Source organism: Toxotes jaculatrix, chromosome 15 (genome assembly GCF_017976425.1).
Source record: "Toxotes jaculatrix isolate fToxJac2 chromosome 15, fToxJac2.pri, whole genome shotgun sequence".
In the NCBI taxonomy this organism is placed as follows: domain Eukaryota; kingdom Metazoa; phylum Chordata; class Actinopteri; family Toxotidae; genus Toxotes; species Toxotes jaculatrix.
The window spans coordinates 4,775,871-4,790,794 of NC_054408.1; the positions used below are offsets into that span (position 1 = coordinate 4,775,871).

Sequence of the window (14,924 nt, forward strand, 5' to 3'; positions counted from 1 at the left end):
GACAGAATAAACAAGCTATGTGTTTAGGGATGTGATATTTTCTTCAAATCAACCGGCTGTCAAGAATTTTCAAGGCTATATTAATGTGGCATGAATAAGCATTAGGATTTTGGCCGCCCTTCAAATGGTCCAAACTATGATGTCTGTTCTTTGGATGGATGGTTTTTAGTCCGGGGCACATGTCCCTGTATTTACCAGTCTGAGTGGAGAGAATATAAATAAATACACTGGATGAGCCGAAGTGACAAGGAAGAAGTTGAAAATGTCAACATTTCAAGCACTGCATTAAGACCTTAATCATTTAATCACAGTAATAGTTTAAGTCTGAACGGCAGTTATCTAACACTTGTTTCTCTAAGCAGACAGATGACGAAATTACACTGATTTATGTCTGTCAGTGTGTCATGAGAAGGTGCAGCGAAAGCCGCAGGACATCAGTTACGGCTTTAGTATCATGACGCATCATGTTTGCACAAATTCAGCGCTCAGCATTTAGGAATCCACGGGAGCTAATCAATCAAAACAGGAGAGCACTTGCACCGTGGTGTTTCTCTGACATGGCCTGGGTTCAAGTGTGGCTGCTGCTGTCTGATTCATAAACAAGCACTGTCATGAATCAGAAACGCAGCCCTGAGCTGTGACTGCTGTGGGAAAACACGAGCTAAAACAAAATGTTTACTCTCCCTCTTACTGACGCTTTGCACCTTTGAGGTGCAGCAAATTAACATCTGCCCACCGTCTCTCTGAACAGACTTAAATGGGCTGAAAGTCACTGCACTCTTGTCTCATTTTATATTTTCTTATTCCTCATATTTCTTTGTTTATCAGTCGGTCTTATAGTATTTAGGTCTCTCTCTCTCCCTTTCCTTCCAGAGAATTTAGTTCAGTCTACTTCTGTCCAAATTTATACTCATCTCTCTGCCTCTCTCCTCCTCTTTCCCCTTCTCTCTCTCTCTCCTATCACTATACATTTTTCTCTCTCCTCTAAGAGAAGTGGGGAGGAAACGCACCCGAGCTCTCGCAGACACTAATATAAAAGGACCACAGCTCAAAGAGATAAAGGGTTTTCAGACTCGTCCTCTGGGGACATCAATTAATTTTTTTTTTTTCACTGCAGCTTAAAACTGATTTGGAGTCTGTTATATGAAAGTATAAAGCAAAAAATCTAACCACTTTAACCTCAAAGTCACAAGTCACTAATCCTATTACACAGAGATAATGCACACACACACATGTATAAATTGCACCTGACAATTTGGCTAAATCATCGACTTCACAAACAACTTCAGACCAGAGAATTGTTTTAGCACAGACTTGTGCGTGCTAGTCATAATAAGGTCCAAAGCCCTCTTTCAGCTATTCTGTGAACCAGAGAAACCTTAGTTATGTAATATAACTTTAGGCTGTGGATAAGTCAAAATAACTGACACGTCAGGAGCTGAGGGCTGATGCATATTATCCAAACACACGCCGGAGGGCAACCAGTGTGGTCTGCATATACATGGCAAAGCATGAGCAAAGAGTGTTTATTAATTTAGACGAAAGATGAGGCCTGTATTTACTGTTACCTCCATTTATTAAGTATTTAAGCACCACCAGGATTTATCAGATCTGCAGAAGTGTCCACATGTGTTGCAAGTTCCCTTTATCTGGGCCTAAGTAGCTTGTCATACATCCACAATACATCAGTCTTCTGTAATGTGTTTCTTTCCTCTCGGTGTAAAACGGCTGTCTCACTCCATCCTGCTTGCTGAGGATGCCAGTAGGAAGTTTCATAAATAACTCAAGTCCTTCTCTGAAATACGATTATTTTTAGTACAAGTTAAGGTATATCCAGTTTAACTTTTTTATCTCAACAAAATTATTTTGACATTTTAAGAAAAGAGAGCATGATCAAAATGCCCTCTAACTTGTGACAGACACTTTTATTTACACAGTCTGACCACAGCAGACTTTGTCAGCTTCTGACTTTGACTCAGTCTTTCTACTCCATTACATTGGTATTAATAAAAATCGTGTTCAGATTAATTCAGCTTGAGGTATGAAAAGTTATCTGTGAAGCCTGCGTGCTCACCTCCTCCAACCGTCTCCTCTGCTCCTTCTGCTGTTCGATACGTTTCTGCCTCTCAGCCAGTAGCTGGCGCTTGTACTCCTCCTGCTCGCGGAGCTGCTGCTCCTGGAGGAGCTGTTGGCGGCGCAGAGCCTCCGAGCGCTCCTTGTTCTCCTGCTGCAGCCGGATGAAGTCGCGTCGCAAGGTCGACTCACCTGGCACGTTGACTATGGAGCTATATGGAGGACACAGGAGAGAAGATTTTTTTTTTTTTTAGCTCAGGACACAGGGAGAACTGCACCTTCTCCATTTTAGGGATACTACAGTCTGATGTTTCATTGGCATCAATGTAAATACAAAATTATAGGCACAAATCACACTACTACTTTATTTTTGCTCTGCTTTAGAAGTCATCAGTAGGACTAGGGGAAAATTGAAGTGATTAGTATAAGACTATACCTTGGCTCTCCTTCTTGCTCAGATGCTTCTTCCTCCTCTTCTTCACTGCCACTGTATTCATACTCAGTCTCATCTGTGGAGGAAAAATAACATCACAGCTAAGTAAAAGCCATACAGAGCTGCCACCTATGAATTTCAGTTTCACGGCAGCAACAAACAACCCGACAGCGACAGATCTTCCCCCTGGACTCACCCTTCTCACCCCTCTTCTTCTTGGTTCGGTCAATATGGTCTTTGAGCTGGATGCGGACCTGCCTCTCGTTGGGCTGGTCCCGGATGAAGGGGTGTTTCAGCAGCTGCTCAGTGGGAGGACGCTGAGTGTAATTCTTCACCAGGCAGCCCTCAATGAAGCTGAAGAACTTCTTTGACCTGTTAAAGTGTTGAGTTGAGTTGTACATGTTAAATATTCGGCCAGACATCTATTTGATGTGATACACTATTGACCGAGAGGATAAAGATTAAAAACTCAGCCCACCATTTTTTGGACTTGAGCCGAGGAGGAGGGTTTCTGGGAATAAGGAAGAGGGCTCTCATCGGATGCATGTCACACAGTGCTAGAGCAAACAAAGAAGAGAAGTGAGGGATCAGTGAGAGCTAATAAAAACACACAGCAAAGGTTAAATAGAAAGTTAAATTCAACACTTTTTCAGTGTAGTTCTGAAGCTTAAACAATACGTTGAGGTTAAATAATTAACCTGTTATTGTAAAATGAAACGTGGCACTTTGGTTTGATCACTTTTAACAGATAAGGCCATGGTTCATTTGACCAACAGTCTCCGTCTTACACCACTTGTTACCCATCTGTCTTTTAATCCTTCCTCTATCTGCCATCACCAGAACATCTGACCAATCAGCAAACAATTAATCTCAAAATTACTATAATACGATGTCAAACAAACCACCATTAGGTACATGTAACCGTACTTACGTGGAGCTCCCTCAGCCATCTCTATGGCTGTGATTCCACAGGACCACAGGTCACTCTGAAGAACAGAAGATGAGTCAGATGAGTGTGTGTGTGTGTTAATGTGCGATTTTACAGAAACACTTCATTCCAGAGACGGTGTCCTGGTTGGTCTGGATAATCCAAAAACATGCAGAGGGTATGTGTCTATCACAAACCAAACATTTTTAGCCTCCATTGTGCTGGGCTGAGGTGGCAGCAGAGGTCTCAGCCACAGAGATTTCAAAAGCAGTGCAAAAAAACTGTGTAAAAATCTGAAAATCAACTTTGTCACTTTCACCTTCATAAGTTATCTTATAATCTATTTTTGCCATCCAGCCCGTTACACTGTAAAAGGGCAGATCCGGTTTTTGTTCTTACCCTGTAGTCATAGGTAGCATCAGGGTTTTCATCACAAGCAATAACCTCTGGAGCCATCCAATATGGTGTCCCGATGAAGGTGTTCCTTCGACCTACCGTCCGGTCCAGCTGAGCACTCACACCAAAGTCAACTGAGAAAAAAAAAAAACAGATCAGTATTGGTTATGGCTGGTTCAAAACAGTTTCCTTAAATGAGTTTTATATGTGGGCTTATGTCAGTAAACCAATGAAGTATAAAAATGAAATTGTCATTGTTTATTTAAACCTTGTGTCAATAAGCAGTTTATGAGAACAATGAAAACTGTTCAGTAGTGAGGCATAGGCAGGTGTGCTTAGAGGACCTTCCAACGGTGCACTGGATAATTTCCACCTGCCAGCTGGTATACCTGTCCTAAATCAGGTTAAAGTGTGTCTTCCCACTGACAGACGGCCAGAGAGAGGTATGTTAACACAAGCTGCAATTTTCTCCAGCTGTTTAATAAGAGTAATCAGTGCTGTGTTTTCTTCTACCTTTATGCTAATTATGCCAGAGTTATGCCAATTAATATGGCGTTAAGTATTTATTTTTGCATATCAATAAATGTATATACTGTGCTGTTGTAGTTTTGTGGCAAGATCAATTGCAACATAATCAAAACATATTTACAGTGTTATTTTATTGTAAAAAATACATGAACGCAAAACTTTTCACCTGCAAATAAACATTAAAAAGTTGATTCTTAAACAGGTCTTCAATGGTGCAATCATGTGAAACATTATAAAACAACACCAGTAACAAAGAAAAGCCCATGCTGGCACAAGTATGGTGCTGACTCAAAATCTGGGACTGCAGTATTTTTTTCAGTGCAGTCGTCCAAACCTCAGTGCGTGCTGTGTTCCCGGTCAACAGTCCCAGTCTGGACCCACAACTCAACCGAAATAAAAACAACACTTACCCAGTTTCACCTCAGCGTTTTCAGTCAGCAGAACGTTTTGTCCCTTGATGTCACGGTGGATCACATGATGAGCGTGAAGGTGAGCTAATCCCTGTAGAGATAAATGAAAAAACAAAACATTATTATATATAAATGCTACTTTACACAGCAGTTATGCTAAGAAAGACAGCTACAGGCAAAACAATGAAACTACCAAAGGCTGGGAGCTATTTCAGACTGAGATTTGTACTGTCAGATGGACAAACAAATGTTTTATTTTGTATTTGGTGTCTTGGAATGTATGCATTAATTAAAATTAAAGAGGGCAAAGGTGACGAAGGCCACAAAAAGGCAGTACTCTAGTAATGATTTTAAATTAGCTCTGCTGCTATGTAAACTGTCTCTGCAAGATCTCGTTGCCTTCGCTTCTGTCTTGCAATGCATTTTGTCCAATTAACCAGCTGAAATCCTAAATTCATCAAGTACCTGCGTCAAACCCACACATCCTATCATTGCGCAGTGAAGTCAGCGGTTAGATGTGAAAAAGACTGACCCTGAGGATCTCTCTGGAGATGTAGGCGATCCAGTCCTCCTTCAGTGAGTTGCCTTTGGTGTTCTTCACCAGATCTGTGATGGAACCGGCACCGCAGAACTCCATCACCAGCTGGAGGAGAGAGGACAGATGATACTGAGAAGACTGTGGACATTTAGACACACACACAATTATTTTGTGGGTCATAGAGAACATCTGCTAAAGGTGCTACACGCCGCATTTCACCATCAATAAACCATTACCACATTAATTTTGCAGTATAACTACATTCAACAAACTTACTGAGTAAACTGTCAGTCTCTATTAGATTATACTTTGCATTTTCCATTTGTGAGCCACCAGGCCAGATCTGAAAGCAAATCTGTTGGATTGCTGTGGAGCACAAGCACTTTCAAAGTATCTGGTGACAGGAAATGGTGGAAGCGGAATAAGTCCAATGAAAAATCGCTTCCAACATGTTAACCCTGTGCAGTGATTGGAAACAGGAAGCCGTGGGACTAATGGGAGGAGTGCTCTTCATGTGACAAACAAGAACGCTAACAAAAACCCCTGGTGTAAGACATAAAGTCAGCATACGTACAGCATCTTCAGTGGCTGATATGGAAAGACTAAACACTGCATGTTATCTCCTAAATGTCATGTTGTTCCCTCATCACTGTTTCACTTTAACACTCGAGAGTCTGTGCAAGTCAGCAGGCTACTAGAACAATTTGGTTAAAACAATATCACGAGGTCAGTAGGAGTATTTTTTCAATATCTTTACCTACTGTGATATAGTCTAGATATCTGTAACAGACCATCTGTTGTTGTGATTTTCCTGACAAATTACTCATTCTGCTTATAGTATGTGTCATCCACAACTTGGACTCACGCTTAAAATAATCAAATGTGTAATTCTGATAAACTGTTCCTCTGCTATGCATTACATGAGACAAAACTCTTAAAACAGGTAAAACAAAAACTCAAACAAAAATTAGGGATGCACCGAAATGAAAATTCTTGGCCGAAACCGAAAACCGAAAGAAGTTATTATGCCAATTATTAGTACCATTGCATTTATGGCTATGACTGTGTACTAACCTCACGAAAATTGCAAGTCATTGCGATTACATAAATTAATATGAATGTTTCATAGAATAAATCAATTTAAACAAGATTGTAAAATTAAATATGTTCTCTCATAAAACACAAAGTGCATATAAGTCAAGTGCATTTTAAAATTTTCACTGTAGAACTACAACATAATAGTGTATCAAAACAAAGACTGCCATAGTCCATATGTTAACCGTAGGCCTTTAACAACAACAAATGCACTAGGAATTGCAGCGCTTTAAGTTTTAAACTTCCTTGCCTTTAAAAAAAAACGTCCGCCACAGACGGAGTGGGCGTGTTCGGAGGGATTTTCCTTCTCTGCGCTGCATTCCTCTCATATTCAGCACAGCGATCGAGATGTTTGGATTTCAGGTGATAAATTAAACCCGACGTGGAGAAATTCTCTGCAGATGCGCCCCCTCTTGAAATTTCGACATTACAATGTTTTGCAACTCGCTATCCGTGTGTCTTTCTCAGATTTACTGAAGACATGCAGACATGTTGGCCCTTCCAGGCACGCTTGTACTGGTCGCGGTTTCCGCTTTCGTCATCACAACATCCGGTTTCGGCCATGTTGTTTCGGTGATAAAAGTCTTTCGGCCGAAAAACCGAAAATGCGGCCGAAAATTTTCAGTGGCCGAATACTCGGTGCATCTCTAACAAAAACTAATTTTGTTAGTTAACAAAACTACTGTTTTGACGATAACACAACATGATCATAACATGATTTCAGTTCATAATAGTGTCAAATTGTTATATTTATTGAGAGCTGCACAATAAAGGGAATATAAAAATAAGAGCGAATGATATTTAGATGTTGATCACTGGCAAGTAGTCGTGATATAAACTGAACAATCAGCAGAAACAAAGTCTTAACTGCCGGTCAGTGCAGACAATGAATATAAAGAAAATGACACGTGTATTCTCCCTCTCCCTCTCTCTCTCTCTCTCACACACACACACACACACACACACAGAAAGCAGACAGCATGAAGCCATAACAGTGGAGGCCATAAAGGGGTCCTGGTAGCAGCTGTAAAAACAAATACGGGCCCATGTTGTGGAGTGTAAGTGAGATTTCTCTTCTCTGGGATCAGCAGAGCTGCAGGGTCGTAAAACTAGGTGCTCCTGCCTTTAACAAACCCTCTCTCTTTCTGTTTCTCAATTTTGCTTTATTTGTTTTATTCATTTCCTCTTCTCTTTGATGTGTTGTGCTGTTGTATTTGCTCTCTTCTTCTTCTCTTCTGAGGAAAGAGCCTCAGGGGCTGTAACGTTGGGGAAAACAGCATTTAGTACTGTAAATGTAGTACTAACCGTTATTTTCTGCAAATAATGAAGTGTGTGAAGAGATAGGGTATGTGAAAGCATATTAACTCTAGCCCCAATATGCTGTAGCCAAACAAACCACCTTATCTGGTCTCACTACCGCAGAGTTTGTTGAGTACTGATCTATAATCTCTCTCTCTTTGGCTGCAGCAAGAACCCGAAGGCAGATGGCTGTTGGCTCCTACCTGATTTAAACCTTTAGGGCAGACGGGCAACAAAGCACTTCAAGGAACAGAACAATTTTCAGAATTTTCCTCTTTAAAGCAAAATCAGTCTCAGTCTGTTCCAGTTTGCACCTCACTCCATTTTTCCCCAAATGCTTTTATTTGATCTTTTCTGTTGCTTGTGAATTTTAGTTTCATAAATTTATGGTGTCACTTCACTTTGCTGTGAAGACACTGCATCATCATCAGTGGTAGAAATCAGCTCACCCATAGCTGGTCATCGTGGCCCGGTGGACTTTTTTTGATGAAGGCTCCATAGTAGGTGGCTATGTTCCTGTGGTGGGAGTACTTCTTCAGCATGTTGATTTCCAGCTTAATTTCCTCCTCTTCATCCTATGAGAGAGAGAGAGAGAGAGAAAGATGTGGAGTTAATACATCGTTATTGCCTGTGAGACAGTTGGGAGGCAATTGTATGAAGTAATGGAGTGGATCAAAACAAACAATGTTAAGTCTATTATCTTCAGGTTGTTAGAGGTGGAGACAGAGGAATAATGGAAAATTAGCCACAATTAGCGGCGACACTCTGACAGATAAAGAATTATTATTGAATTTTCATGATCAGGTCACCTGCAAACATGGTGACAGTGGCAGCTGATTTTCAAAGTGTTTTCACACGTTTTTAAGTTTTCTTGGATGGCATTTCAATCTCGTGACCCAGTAAAATTTTAGAAAACAAATTTGCCTGTTATTTAAGTTTCTTGCACCGTGTTTTAAAAGGACCAGCCAATGATTTCCACTCTTCATCTGAACAGGATTTAAAGATCTGGTCGTCCTCTCTGTTGGAAGCTTTGAATCGTAAAGGCAGCGAAGAGAAAATATGAAAGACTGAAACAGCTTAAAAAGAAAATTATCACAGTCTCAGCAACCAAAGTTATAACTCTGGGTTTTTTGCTTGTTGTTGACTTTCAGTCCCTCAATGAAAGATGTGCTGAGGAGCCAGGAAGCAGACACCACCCAAACCAGTCTAATAAACGGATATCACTCCAAACAAAAATGCAGATAGAGCCTGAACTCAAAATGAGAACAGAGCCCAAACAAACTACCACCTCTCCCTCTCACACACTCAGGATATTACAGGACAGACTCAGACGAGCACACAGACATATAACAAGATGAAGCGATTATTTCTCATTCATTGCAGAATCACTGTGGCTGTGTGACATTTATTTGCAAGCACTTTGCATCAGCTGAGCCCGTGCGTCTGATCCCGCAGGCCGACTGGGGCAGACATGACATGACATTCTCACTGTTATAACCGCCGGTCGATAAGCAAGAGCGTGATGAGCGACTGCAGCCCAGACTCGAACGTCAGAAAAGGAAAAGCTCTGAGGAACTGAGAGGTTTTGTCTTTTCGAAGCTCGAGACATTTTGGCAGTTTGTTGTACAGATGTAACACTTTTGTATTATCCACATTTATTTCACTGCTGTTGAAATTATCAGACAATACACTGTATGGCCATATGTATACAGACACCTCTGTGAAGGAGAATGTTAAAGAAAAGAGTGGAGACTGTTATAACACAAGATCAGTGCCAACTATTCTGGATTTCAATGTTCAGCAATCATATATGAGTAATAGCAGATAACCCATACTTTTAGCTGATTATCTTGAAAAGAAGATACTACCTAATGCAATGGGACTGAAACAGTTGCATAGGATTGTTAACAACAGATTCCTCAGTGGAGCAAAATCATAAAAACCAGACTATAGAAGGTTATGTAAAAGTTATGTAAAGAATAGTCTTTAAACATTAGGATGCACAGTAACTAGTGGTTGTAATGCAACTATAATAAATGTTTCTTTGTACTGGAGAACATACACTCACAAAACTTTACAGGTGTGTGTCTGAGACCCAAATGAAAGCCAAGTTCAAAGATGGGTGTAGTCCAATTATGTAGCAATGACTACTGAGTACTCATGGGTTGGGAAGTCAACATGTTGAGAGGTGTTGCAGTAAGTGTCATCCTATCACAAGATGGGCTTGTTTTTTTTTTATGTTTATGCTGGAAGAAATTAAGCACACAGTTCTTATCGAGCGCCGCAGCTACAGAAGCAACAGACGACAGGCAGCCAATGACTCTGCTGACATTTCTGAGACTGGTCCAGAGGTCAGAGGGCAATTCTGCCAAACTTCAGCATTTAAAGATGAAAGATGTGTTCACTGCCAGGAGCAGCTCAGTAACGCTATCTCTAAAATGCGGAACACCAAAGTGAGCCTGATTCTTGGTCAACTGACATCTGAACTTATCTGAAATTACTTCAAAAGCAGCATTTTTTTAAAGCTGCCAGTCACTTGGAGAGTATTTTCACATGGTAGCGAAGTCATATGTTCTTGTTCAGTTCTGCCACAAACTATTTTTGCATTTAAAGCTGTTATCACTGTGACAGAAGTTGAATCTAGCTGGTTTTATAGAGTATATTTCCTTTTGTTTCCTGAAGTTAACAAAGGAAAGCCAGTTTACTCTCAGCCTGTGTTAGACAGTCCAGCAGACTGTACAGCTCTCAGGTTACTGATGTTACACATGTAAGCAGCAGGTTTATACAAGAGACCACTGTTACGTGCTGTTCCTACTCCACAAAAATCTATTTGGCTATTTTTGCTTTAATCTCCTGCTGTTTAAAGAGAGTTCAGCAGGAGTTTTGACTGACTGTAAAGACGATGGGGTCAGTCGGTCAGCCAGCCAATCCCTTGAGTCACCGTCAGTCAGCTAGCCAGTTGGTTACTGCTCCAGCCAGGCAGCCAGTCATTTAGCCAGGCAGCCAGCCAACCAATCAGTCAGGGAGCCAACAAACCAGACTGCCGGCCAGGCAGTCCTTCTGTTAATCCACTCATCAGCAGCAGACCATCAGTAAGCCAGCAGTCACCCAACCAGTCACAAAGTAGGTGACTCAGCTGACCTGTCAGTCAACCAGTCGGTCGGTCAGTTAGATATGTGAACAATATTTCTGTGAACATCAAAGCAGAACCACTTACAGGAACCTAAAAGATGTACAGAAAAGCAACTGACACAGACACCAGGACCTTCTATGGTCAACAGAACATCCCATCGCCCACAAACTGTCAGTCATGTGAACGTTTCTGGAACAAGTCAGCATAATTACAGATGCCGTGGCCAGACTGAAAGAGGGGAAATACAGCAGAAAGGCTCCAACACATTATCCACAAATAAAGGTCCAAAATAACGGCTAAAATAGAGGAAGAGAAGAATCACCTCCAACTGATAGAGCATGATTACTGCTTTAAATTCATTTTCAAAGGTGCCAAGCAGAAAGAACAGTCACTGCCTTGCTTCTTCTAGCAAGATGGTGACAGTAACTTTGGGTACCCATTCCAAAACTGTACTTTTTTGATACTTTAAATAACTAAACAATTAATCTTTTAGTCTACAAAATGAGAAGGGTGAAACATGCTCAACACAGTTTCCCAGAGCCCAGTGTGAGGTGTCTTGTTTTGTCCAGCCAATTGTCCAAAACCCACAGTGATTCAATTTACATGACCAAAAAAAAAAAAAAAAAAGGGAATGAGCAAATCTTCACATTTGAGAAGCTGGAGCCAGAATTTTTTTTTTTTGGCATTTCATAAATTATCTAAACAATTAGTGAACAGTCAGAACTGTTGTTTATTAATGTTCGGTCCAGGGACTAATCAAAGCGTTTCAACACGAGAATCCGGCCCGGCAGTTGTTGCCATTTTCAGTACCTGATAGTTCTTTTCTATAATCCACCAGTCACACAGTCACTTCAGACTTCACTCTGTCAGAAAGCATCATTTGGATTCAACAGAGACAAAACAGAAACACACACATGGACACACAGGCTGACGTGTGTGTGCGAGATAGATGGGCAGAAAGTGACCTGGAGGTCAAGATACAGCTGCTTCGACAAGGACAAGGAGACAGTGACATCATCCTCCCTCTCTCTCTCTCTCTCTCTCTCTCTCTCATATGTTCACTATGTCTCTTTCTCCCCATCTACACTGTCCATTTATTTTGGACACTCATGTCCCTCATCATCCCTCTTGTCCTTGCAGCATCACTTTCCATTACTGTCTCCTATAATGACTTTAGTCCCGTGTCCGTGTATCCCATCATTACGACACCTCACCTCTCTCTCTCCTTCACTGTCTCTGTCTCACTTTCCCTGAACCATATATTCACAGTCAGTCTTTCAAAACAAGGCGTCCTGAAGCTACTCATTATCATTCCTGGGCATGAAATGCTGGGGAGATTCAGTGGCGGCCATATTGCTGCTGAAGTATGACAGCACACAATGTGAGCAGAGCTACAGGACAGCCACAAAATGGAAGCATAATGGAAAATGGAAGCTGAGTGGGAGGAAGACTTTGGCTTTGACGGCCAGGCCAGGGTCCATCTGCTGTTTGTGAGGGGTTTTCCTGTGTGAACGATCATCTAGACCAAAGCAGATCACTTTTAAACGCCTGAAATCAAATGGGAATCAATATTCTTCGTTTTCAAAGCGCCGCCTTCAAGCTCACAGCAGCTGTTCAAATTTATTCTCTATGTAAGTGTCAATCATAGTTAAAGCATAGGTTCAAGTCTATCTTAAAACAATACTCACATGCCCATGCTCACCAATCCTGTAGCTGGAGTGGCTAAAATTGTGTCGAAGAAATGTAGACTTTGTGCAAAACATACAAATACAGAAAGTCTTCAGATGCATCTGGATTTGTTTCAACTTGGATTGACAGTTTTAACCGATTTGTCTTTTATTCTTCAAGACAATCATACAATTCCATGCCTTCAACACCTTCCTACTCTTCACTTTCACACCTCAGAATGGACAGGGAGAGTGGGAGGTGAGAGAGACAGACAGACAGACAGAGAGAGATGAAATGCGTTAATGTGTCCGGTTTGGTTCACGTATAAAATTCAAACTTGAAATTATGGCGACAAAACCAATTCATTCCCCAGGGGAAGGATAAGGTACAGATAAAGATGCTTGCTGCAGAGTTTTCTGACTAATCAAGTTCGATTTTTGCCTATTGAATCCCACTGGATTACATCAAGTCAGCAGCAGCAGTGAGAGACGCAGAATGCAGAACTGCTGCAGCTTCATTTCTTTCTCTCGCCGTCCTTCCTTTTCTTTCTGATTTCCCATCAGGGATAAAGGTGACTTCGCTCTTTCTTTCTGTTCTTTCACACACTCTCATTTCTCAAAGACAACAGAGGTGGTGACTGAGAGAGAAGTGGCTTGGGATGGTAAAAGGAAGAATAAGAACAGGATTTGTGCAAAGAAAATAAACGCAGGGAGAGGAAAGATGGGCAAGAAAGAAGACAGGTGGCGAATGGATGTGAGCGATGGAGGTGAAGAGTGAAGCATGCGAGCAGTGATAGCCCCTCCCATAATCCCACTGCACTTCAGCTGAACCTTCTCAGAGGAAAGAGGGAGAAAAAAAAACGCTCCCTCACAGATTTCTTCTCCTTATCTAAAGCCCCTTTCACACTGGACAAAAAAACCCACTAAGATCTGGCGTTTAAACAACCCGCATACAAACACTAATTTTGGTGTAAAAGGGTATAAGTTCACTCTGTCTCTCTGTCTAAGGTTTCAGTCGCTCAGTCTCTGCCCTTCCTTTTTCTCCTCTTAAAACACATTAGTGCCGGGTAAAAGAAAATATTTATACGCTCGGAGAGGTTAGAAAGTGTTCCCCACAGGAAAATGAGAAACACTGATATACTACTGACAGGCGACTCTGCTTGAGCATGGACAAGCAGCCAATCACACAAACGATAATGATAGTATTTCTAATCAGTTACATGGTTGTCCTTTAGGAACCGACTGCTCACTTCCTATAAAAGGAACAGCAAAGATGACTGAATTGGCTCAACACACCACACGCTACTTTTTGGTATCAGAAATTTGAAAAGAGCTTCAGAAACACTTTTAAGTGCTGGCATAAAAAATACTAACTCAGCAATCTTCAGCGTAAACAGCTGTTGTGGATAAACGTGGTAAGAAGACATCAGTGTCGTGGTGATACTTTGGCAACTCAAACGTCCAACTCAAGACAGATTGCTGATATAAATTATATTGTAAACTCTGCCAAAAAAACATGCGCCAACAGAGATGGAAAATACCAAAATCGTTTTATCACCTGAAGAACCGCCATCCAATAAAGCAATTAGACCCATCCCTTACAACGGGCCTGCAGTGAGGCACTTAGCTGGAATTAAAACAAAGCACTAGAGCTGCAATTATGTTTTCTCAACTCGGCGAACCCCCCCACAGAGAAGGGTGTTCCAGGTAGTTGTAGGTCACACACCTCCCCAACCTCAACCAAGCGTTGTGTGGATCTGTGCTTCAAAGAAACTGACTGGTTAGTCCAGTTCCTGTCGGGAGTCAGGTTTAAAAAGCAATTAAACTCTATGGTGCACAAGTTGTACACAGTATAATAGAAGGACTGTAACTAAAGATGATTTTAATTATCTATTAATTTGTCGATTGTTTTCTAGATTAATCTAAATCTAAAAAAATCTAAGTTGACGACCGACAATCTAAAACCTGAGGATGTTCAATTTACTAAATAAATACTGAGCACTGACATGCATATTTAATGCTGACTGATATGAAAAATGATAACATTTTTTCTATAGGTATTATGTATTTCACTAGTTGTCCACATGCTCTTTTCCCCTTAGTGTATGTCTTTCTCCCTCCTCCCTCCTACTCTGTATCTGGAACAGGAAGTGGTATGTGGGTCAGAGCACATATGCCGAGATGCACACAAGGAGTCGAGGGTGGACATGCACACATACACAAAACCACACACAAACCTACACACTGGAGAGGAGATGTATAGCTGCGTTGTTTTGCACCAGTGACACGAGTGTTTGAAAGCTCTTGTGGTTCCCTTCACAGGTCTCACACACACACACGTGAGTACACACAAAAATAAATGTTGCATGGAATTAGCGTGTGTGTGTGTGCATGTGAGAATCTCGGGCCTTTCCAATTCAAACA

At 41.3% G+C, this 14,924-nt stretch overlaps 1 protein-coding gene across 3 annotated transcripts in view; it reads right to left on the reverse strand.

Moving 5' to 3' along the window:
• The window catches only part of LOC121194813 (mitogen-activated protein kinase kinase kinase kinase 4-like), a 111,101-nt gene that overhangs the window by 50,462 nt on the left and 45,715 nt on the right, over positions 1–14,924 (reverse strand). For all 3 annotated transcript variants that reach the window (XM_041057876.1, XM_041057875.1, XM_041057874.1), the window contains exons 4-12: positions 8,150–8,275; positions 5,301–5,411; positions 4,769–4,859; positions 3,834–3,964; positions 3,438–3,492; positions 2,985–3,063; positions 2,703–2,878; positions 2,510–2,582; positions 2,075–2,285 (exon numbers count right to left, since the gene is read on the reverse strand). In XM_041057876.1, coding sequence (XP_040913810.1) covers positions 2,075–2,285; positions 2,510–2,582; positions 2,703–2,878; positions 2,985–3,063; positions 3,438–3,492; positions 3,834–3,964; positions 4,769–4,859; positions 5,301–5,411; positions 8,150–8,275 — 1,053 coding nt within the window. The remainder of the gene's footprint in view (positions 1–2,074; positions 2,286–2,509; positions 2,583–2,702; positions 2,879–2,984; positions 3,064–3,437; positions 3,493–3,833; positions 3,965–4,768; positions 4,860–5,300; positions 5,412–8,149; positions 8,276–14,924) is intronic.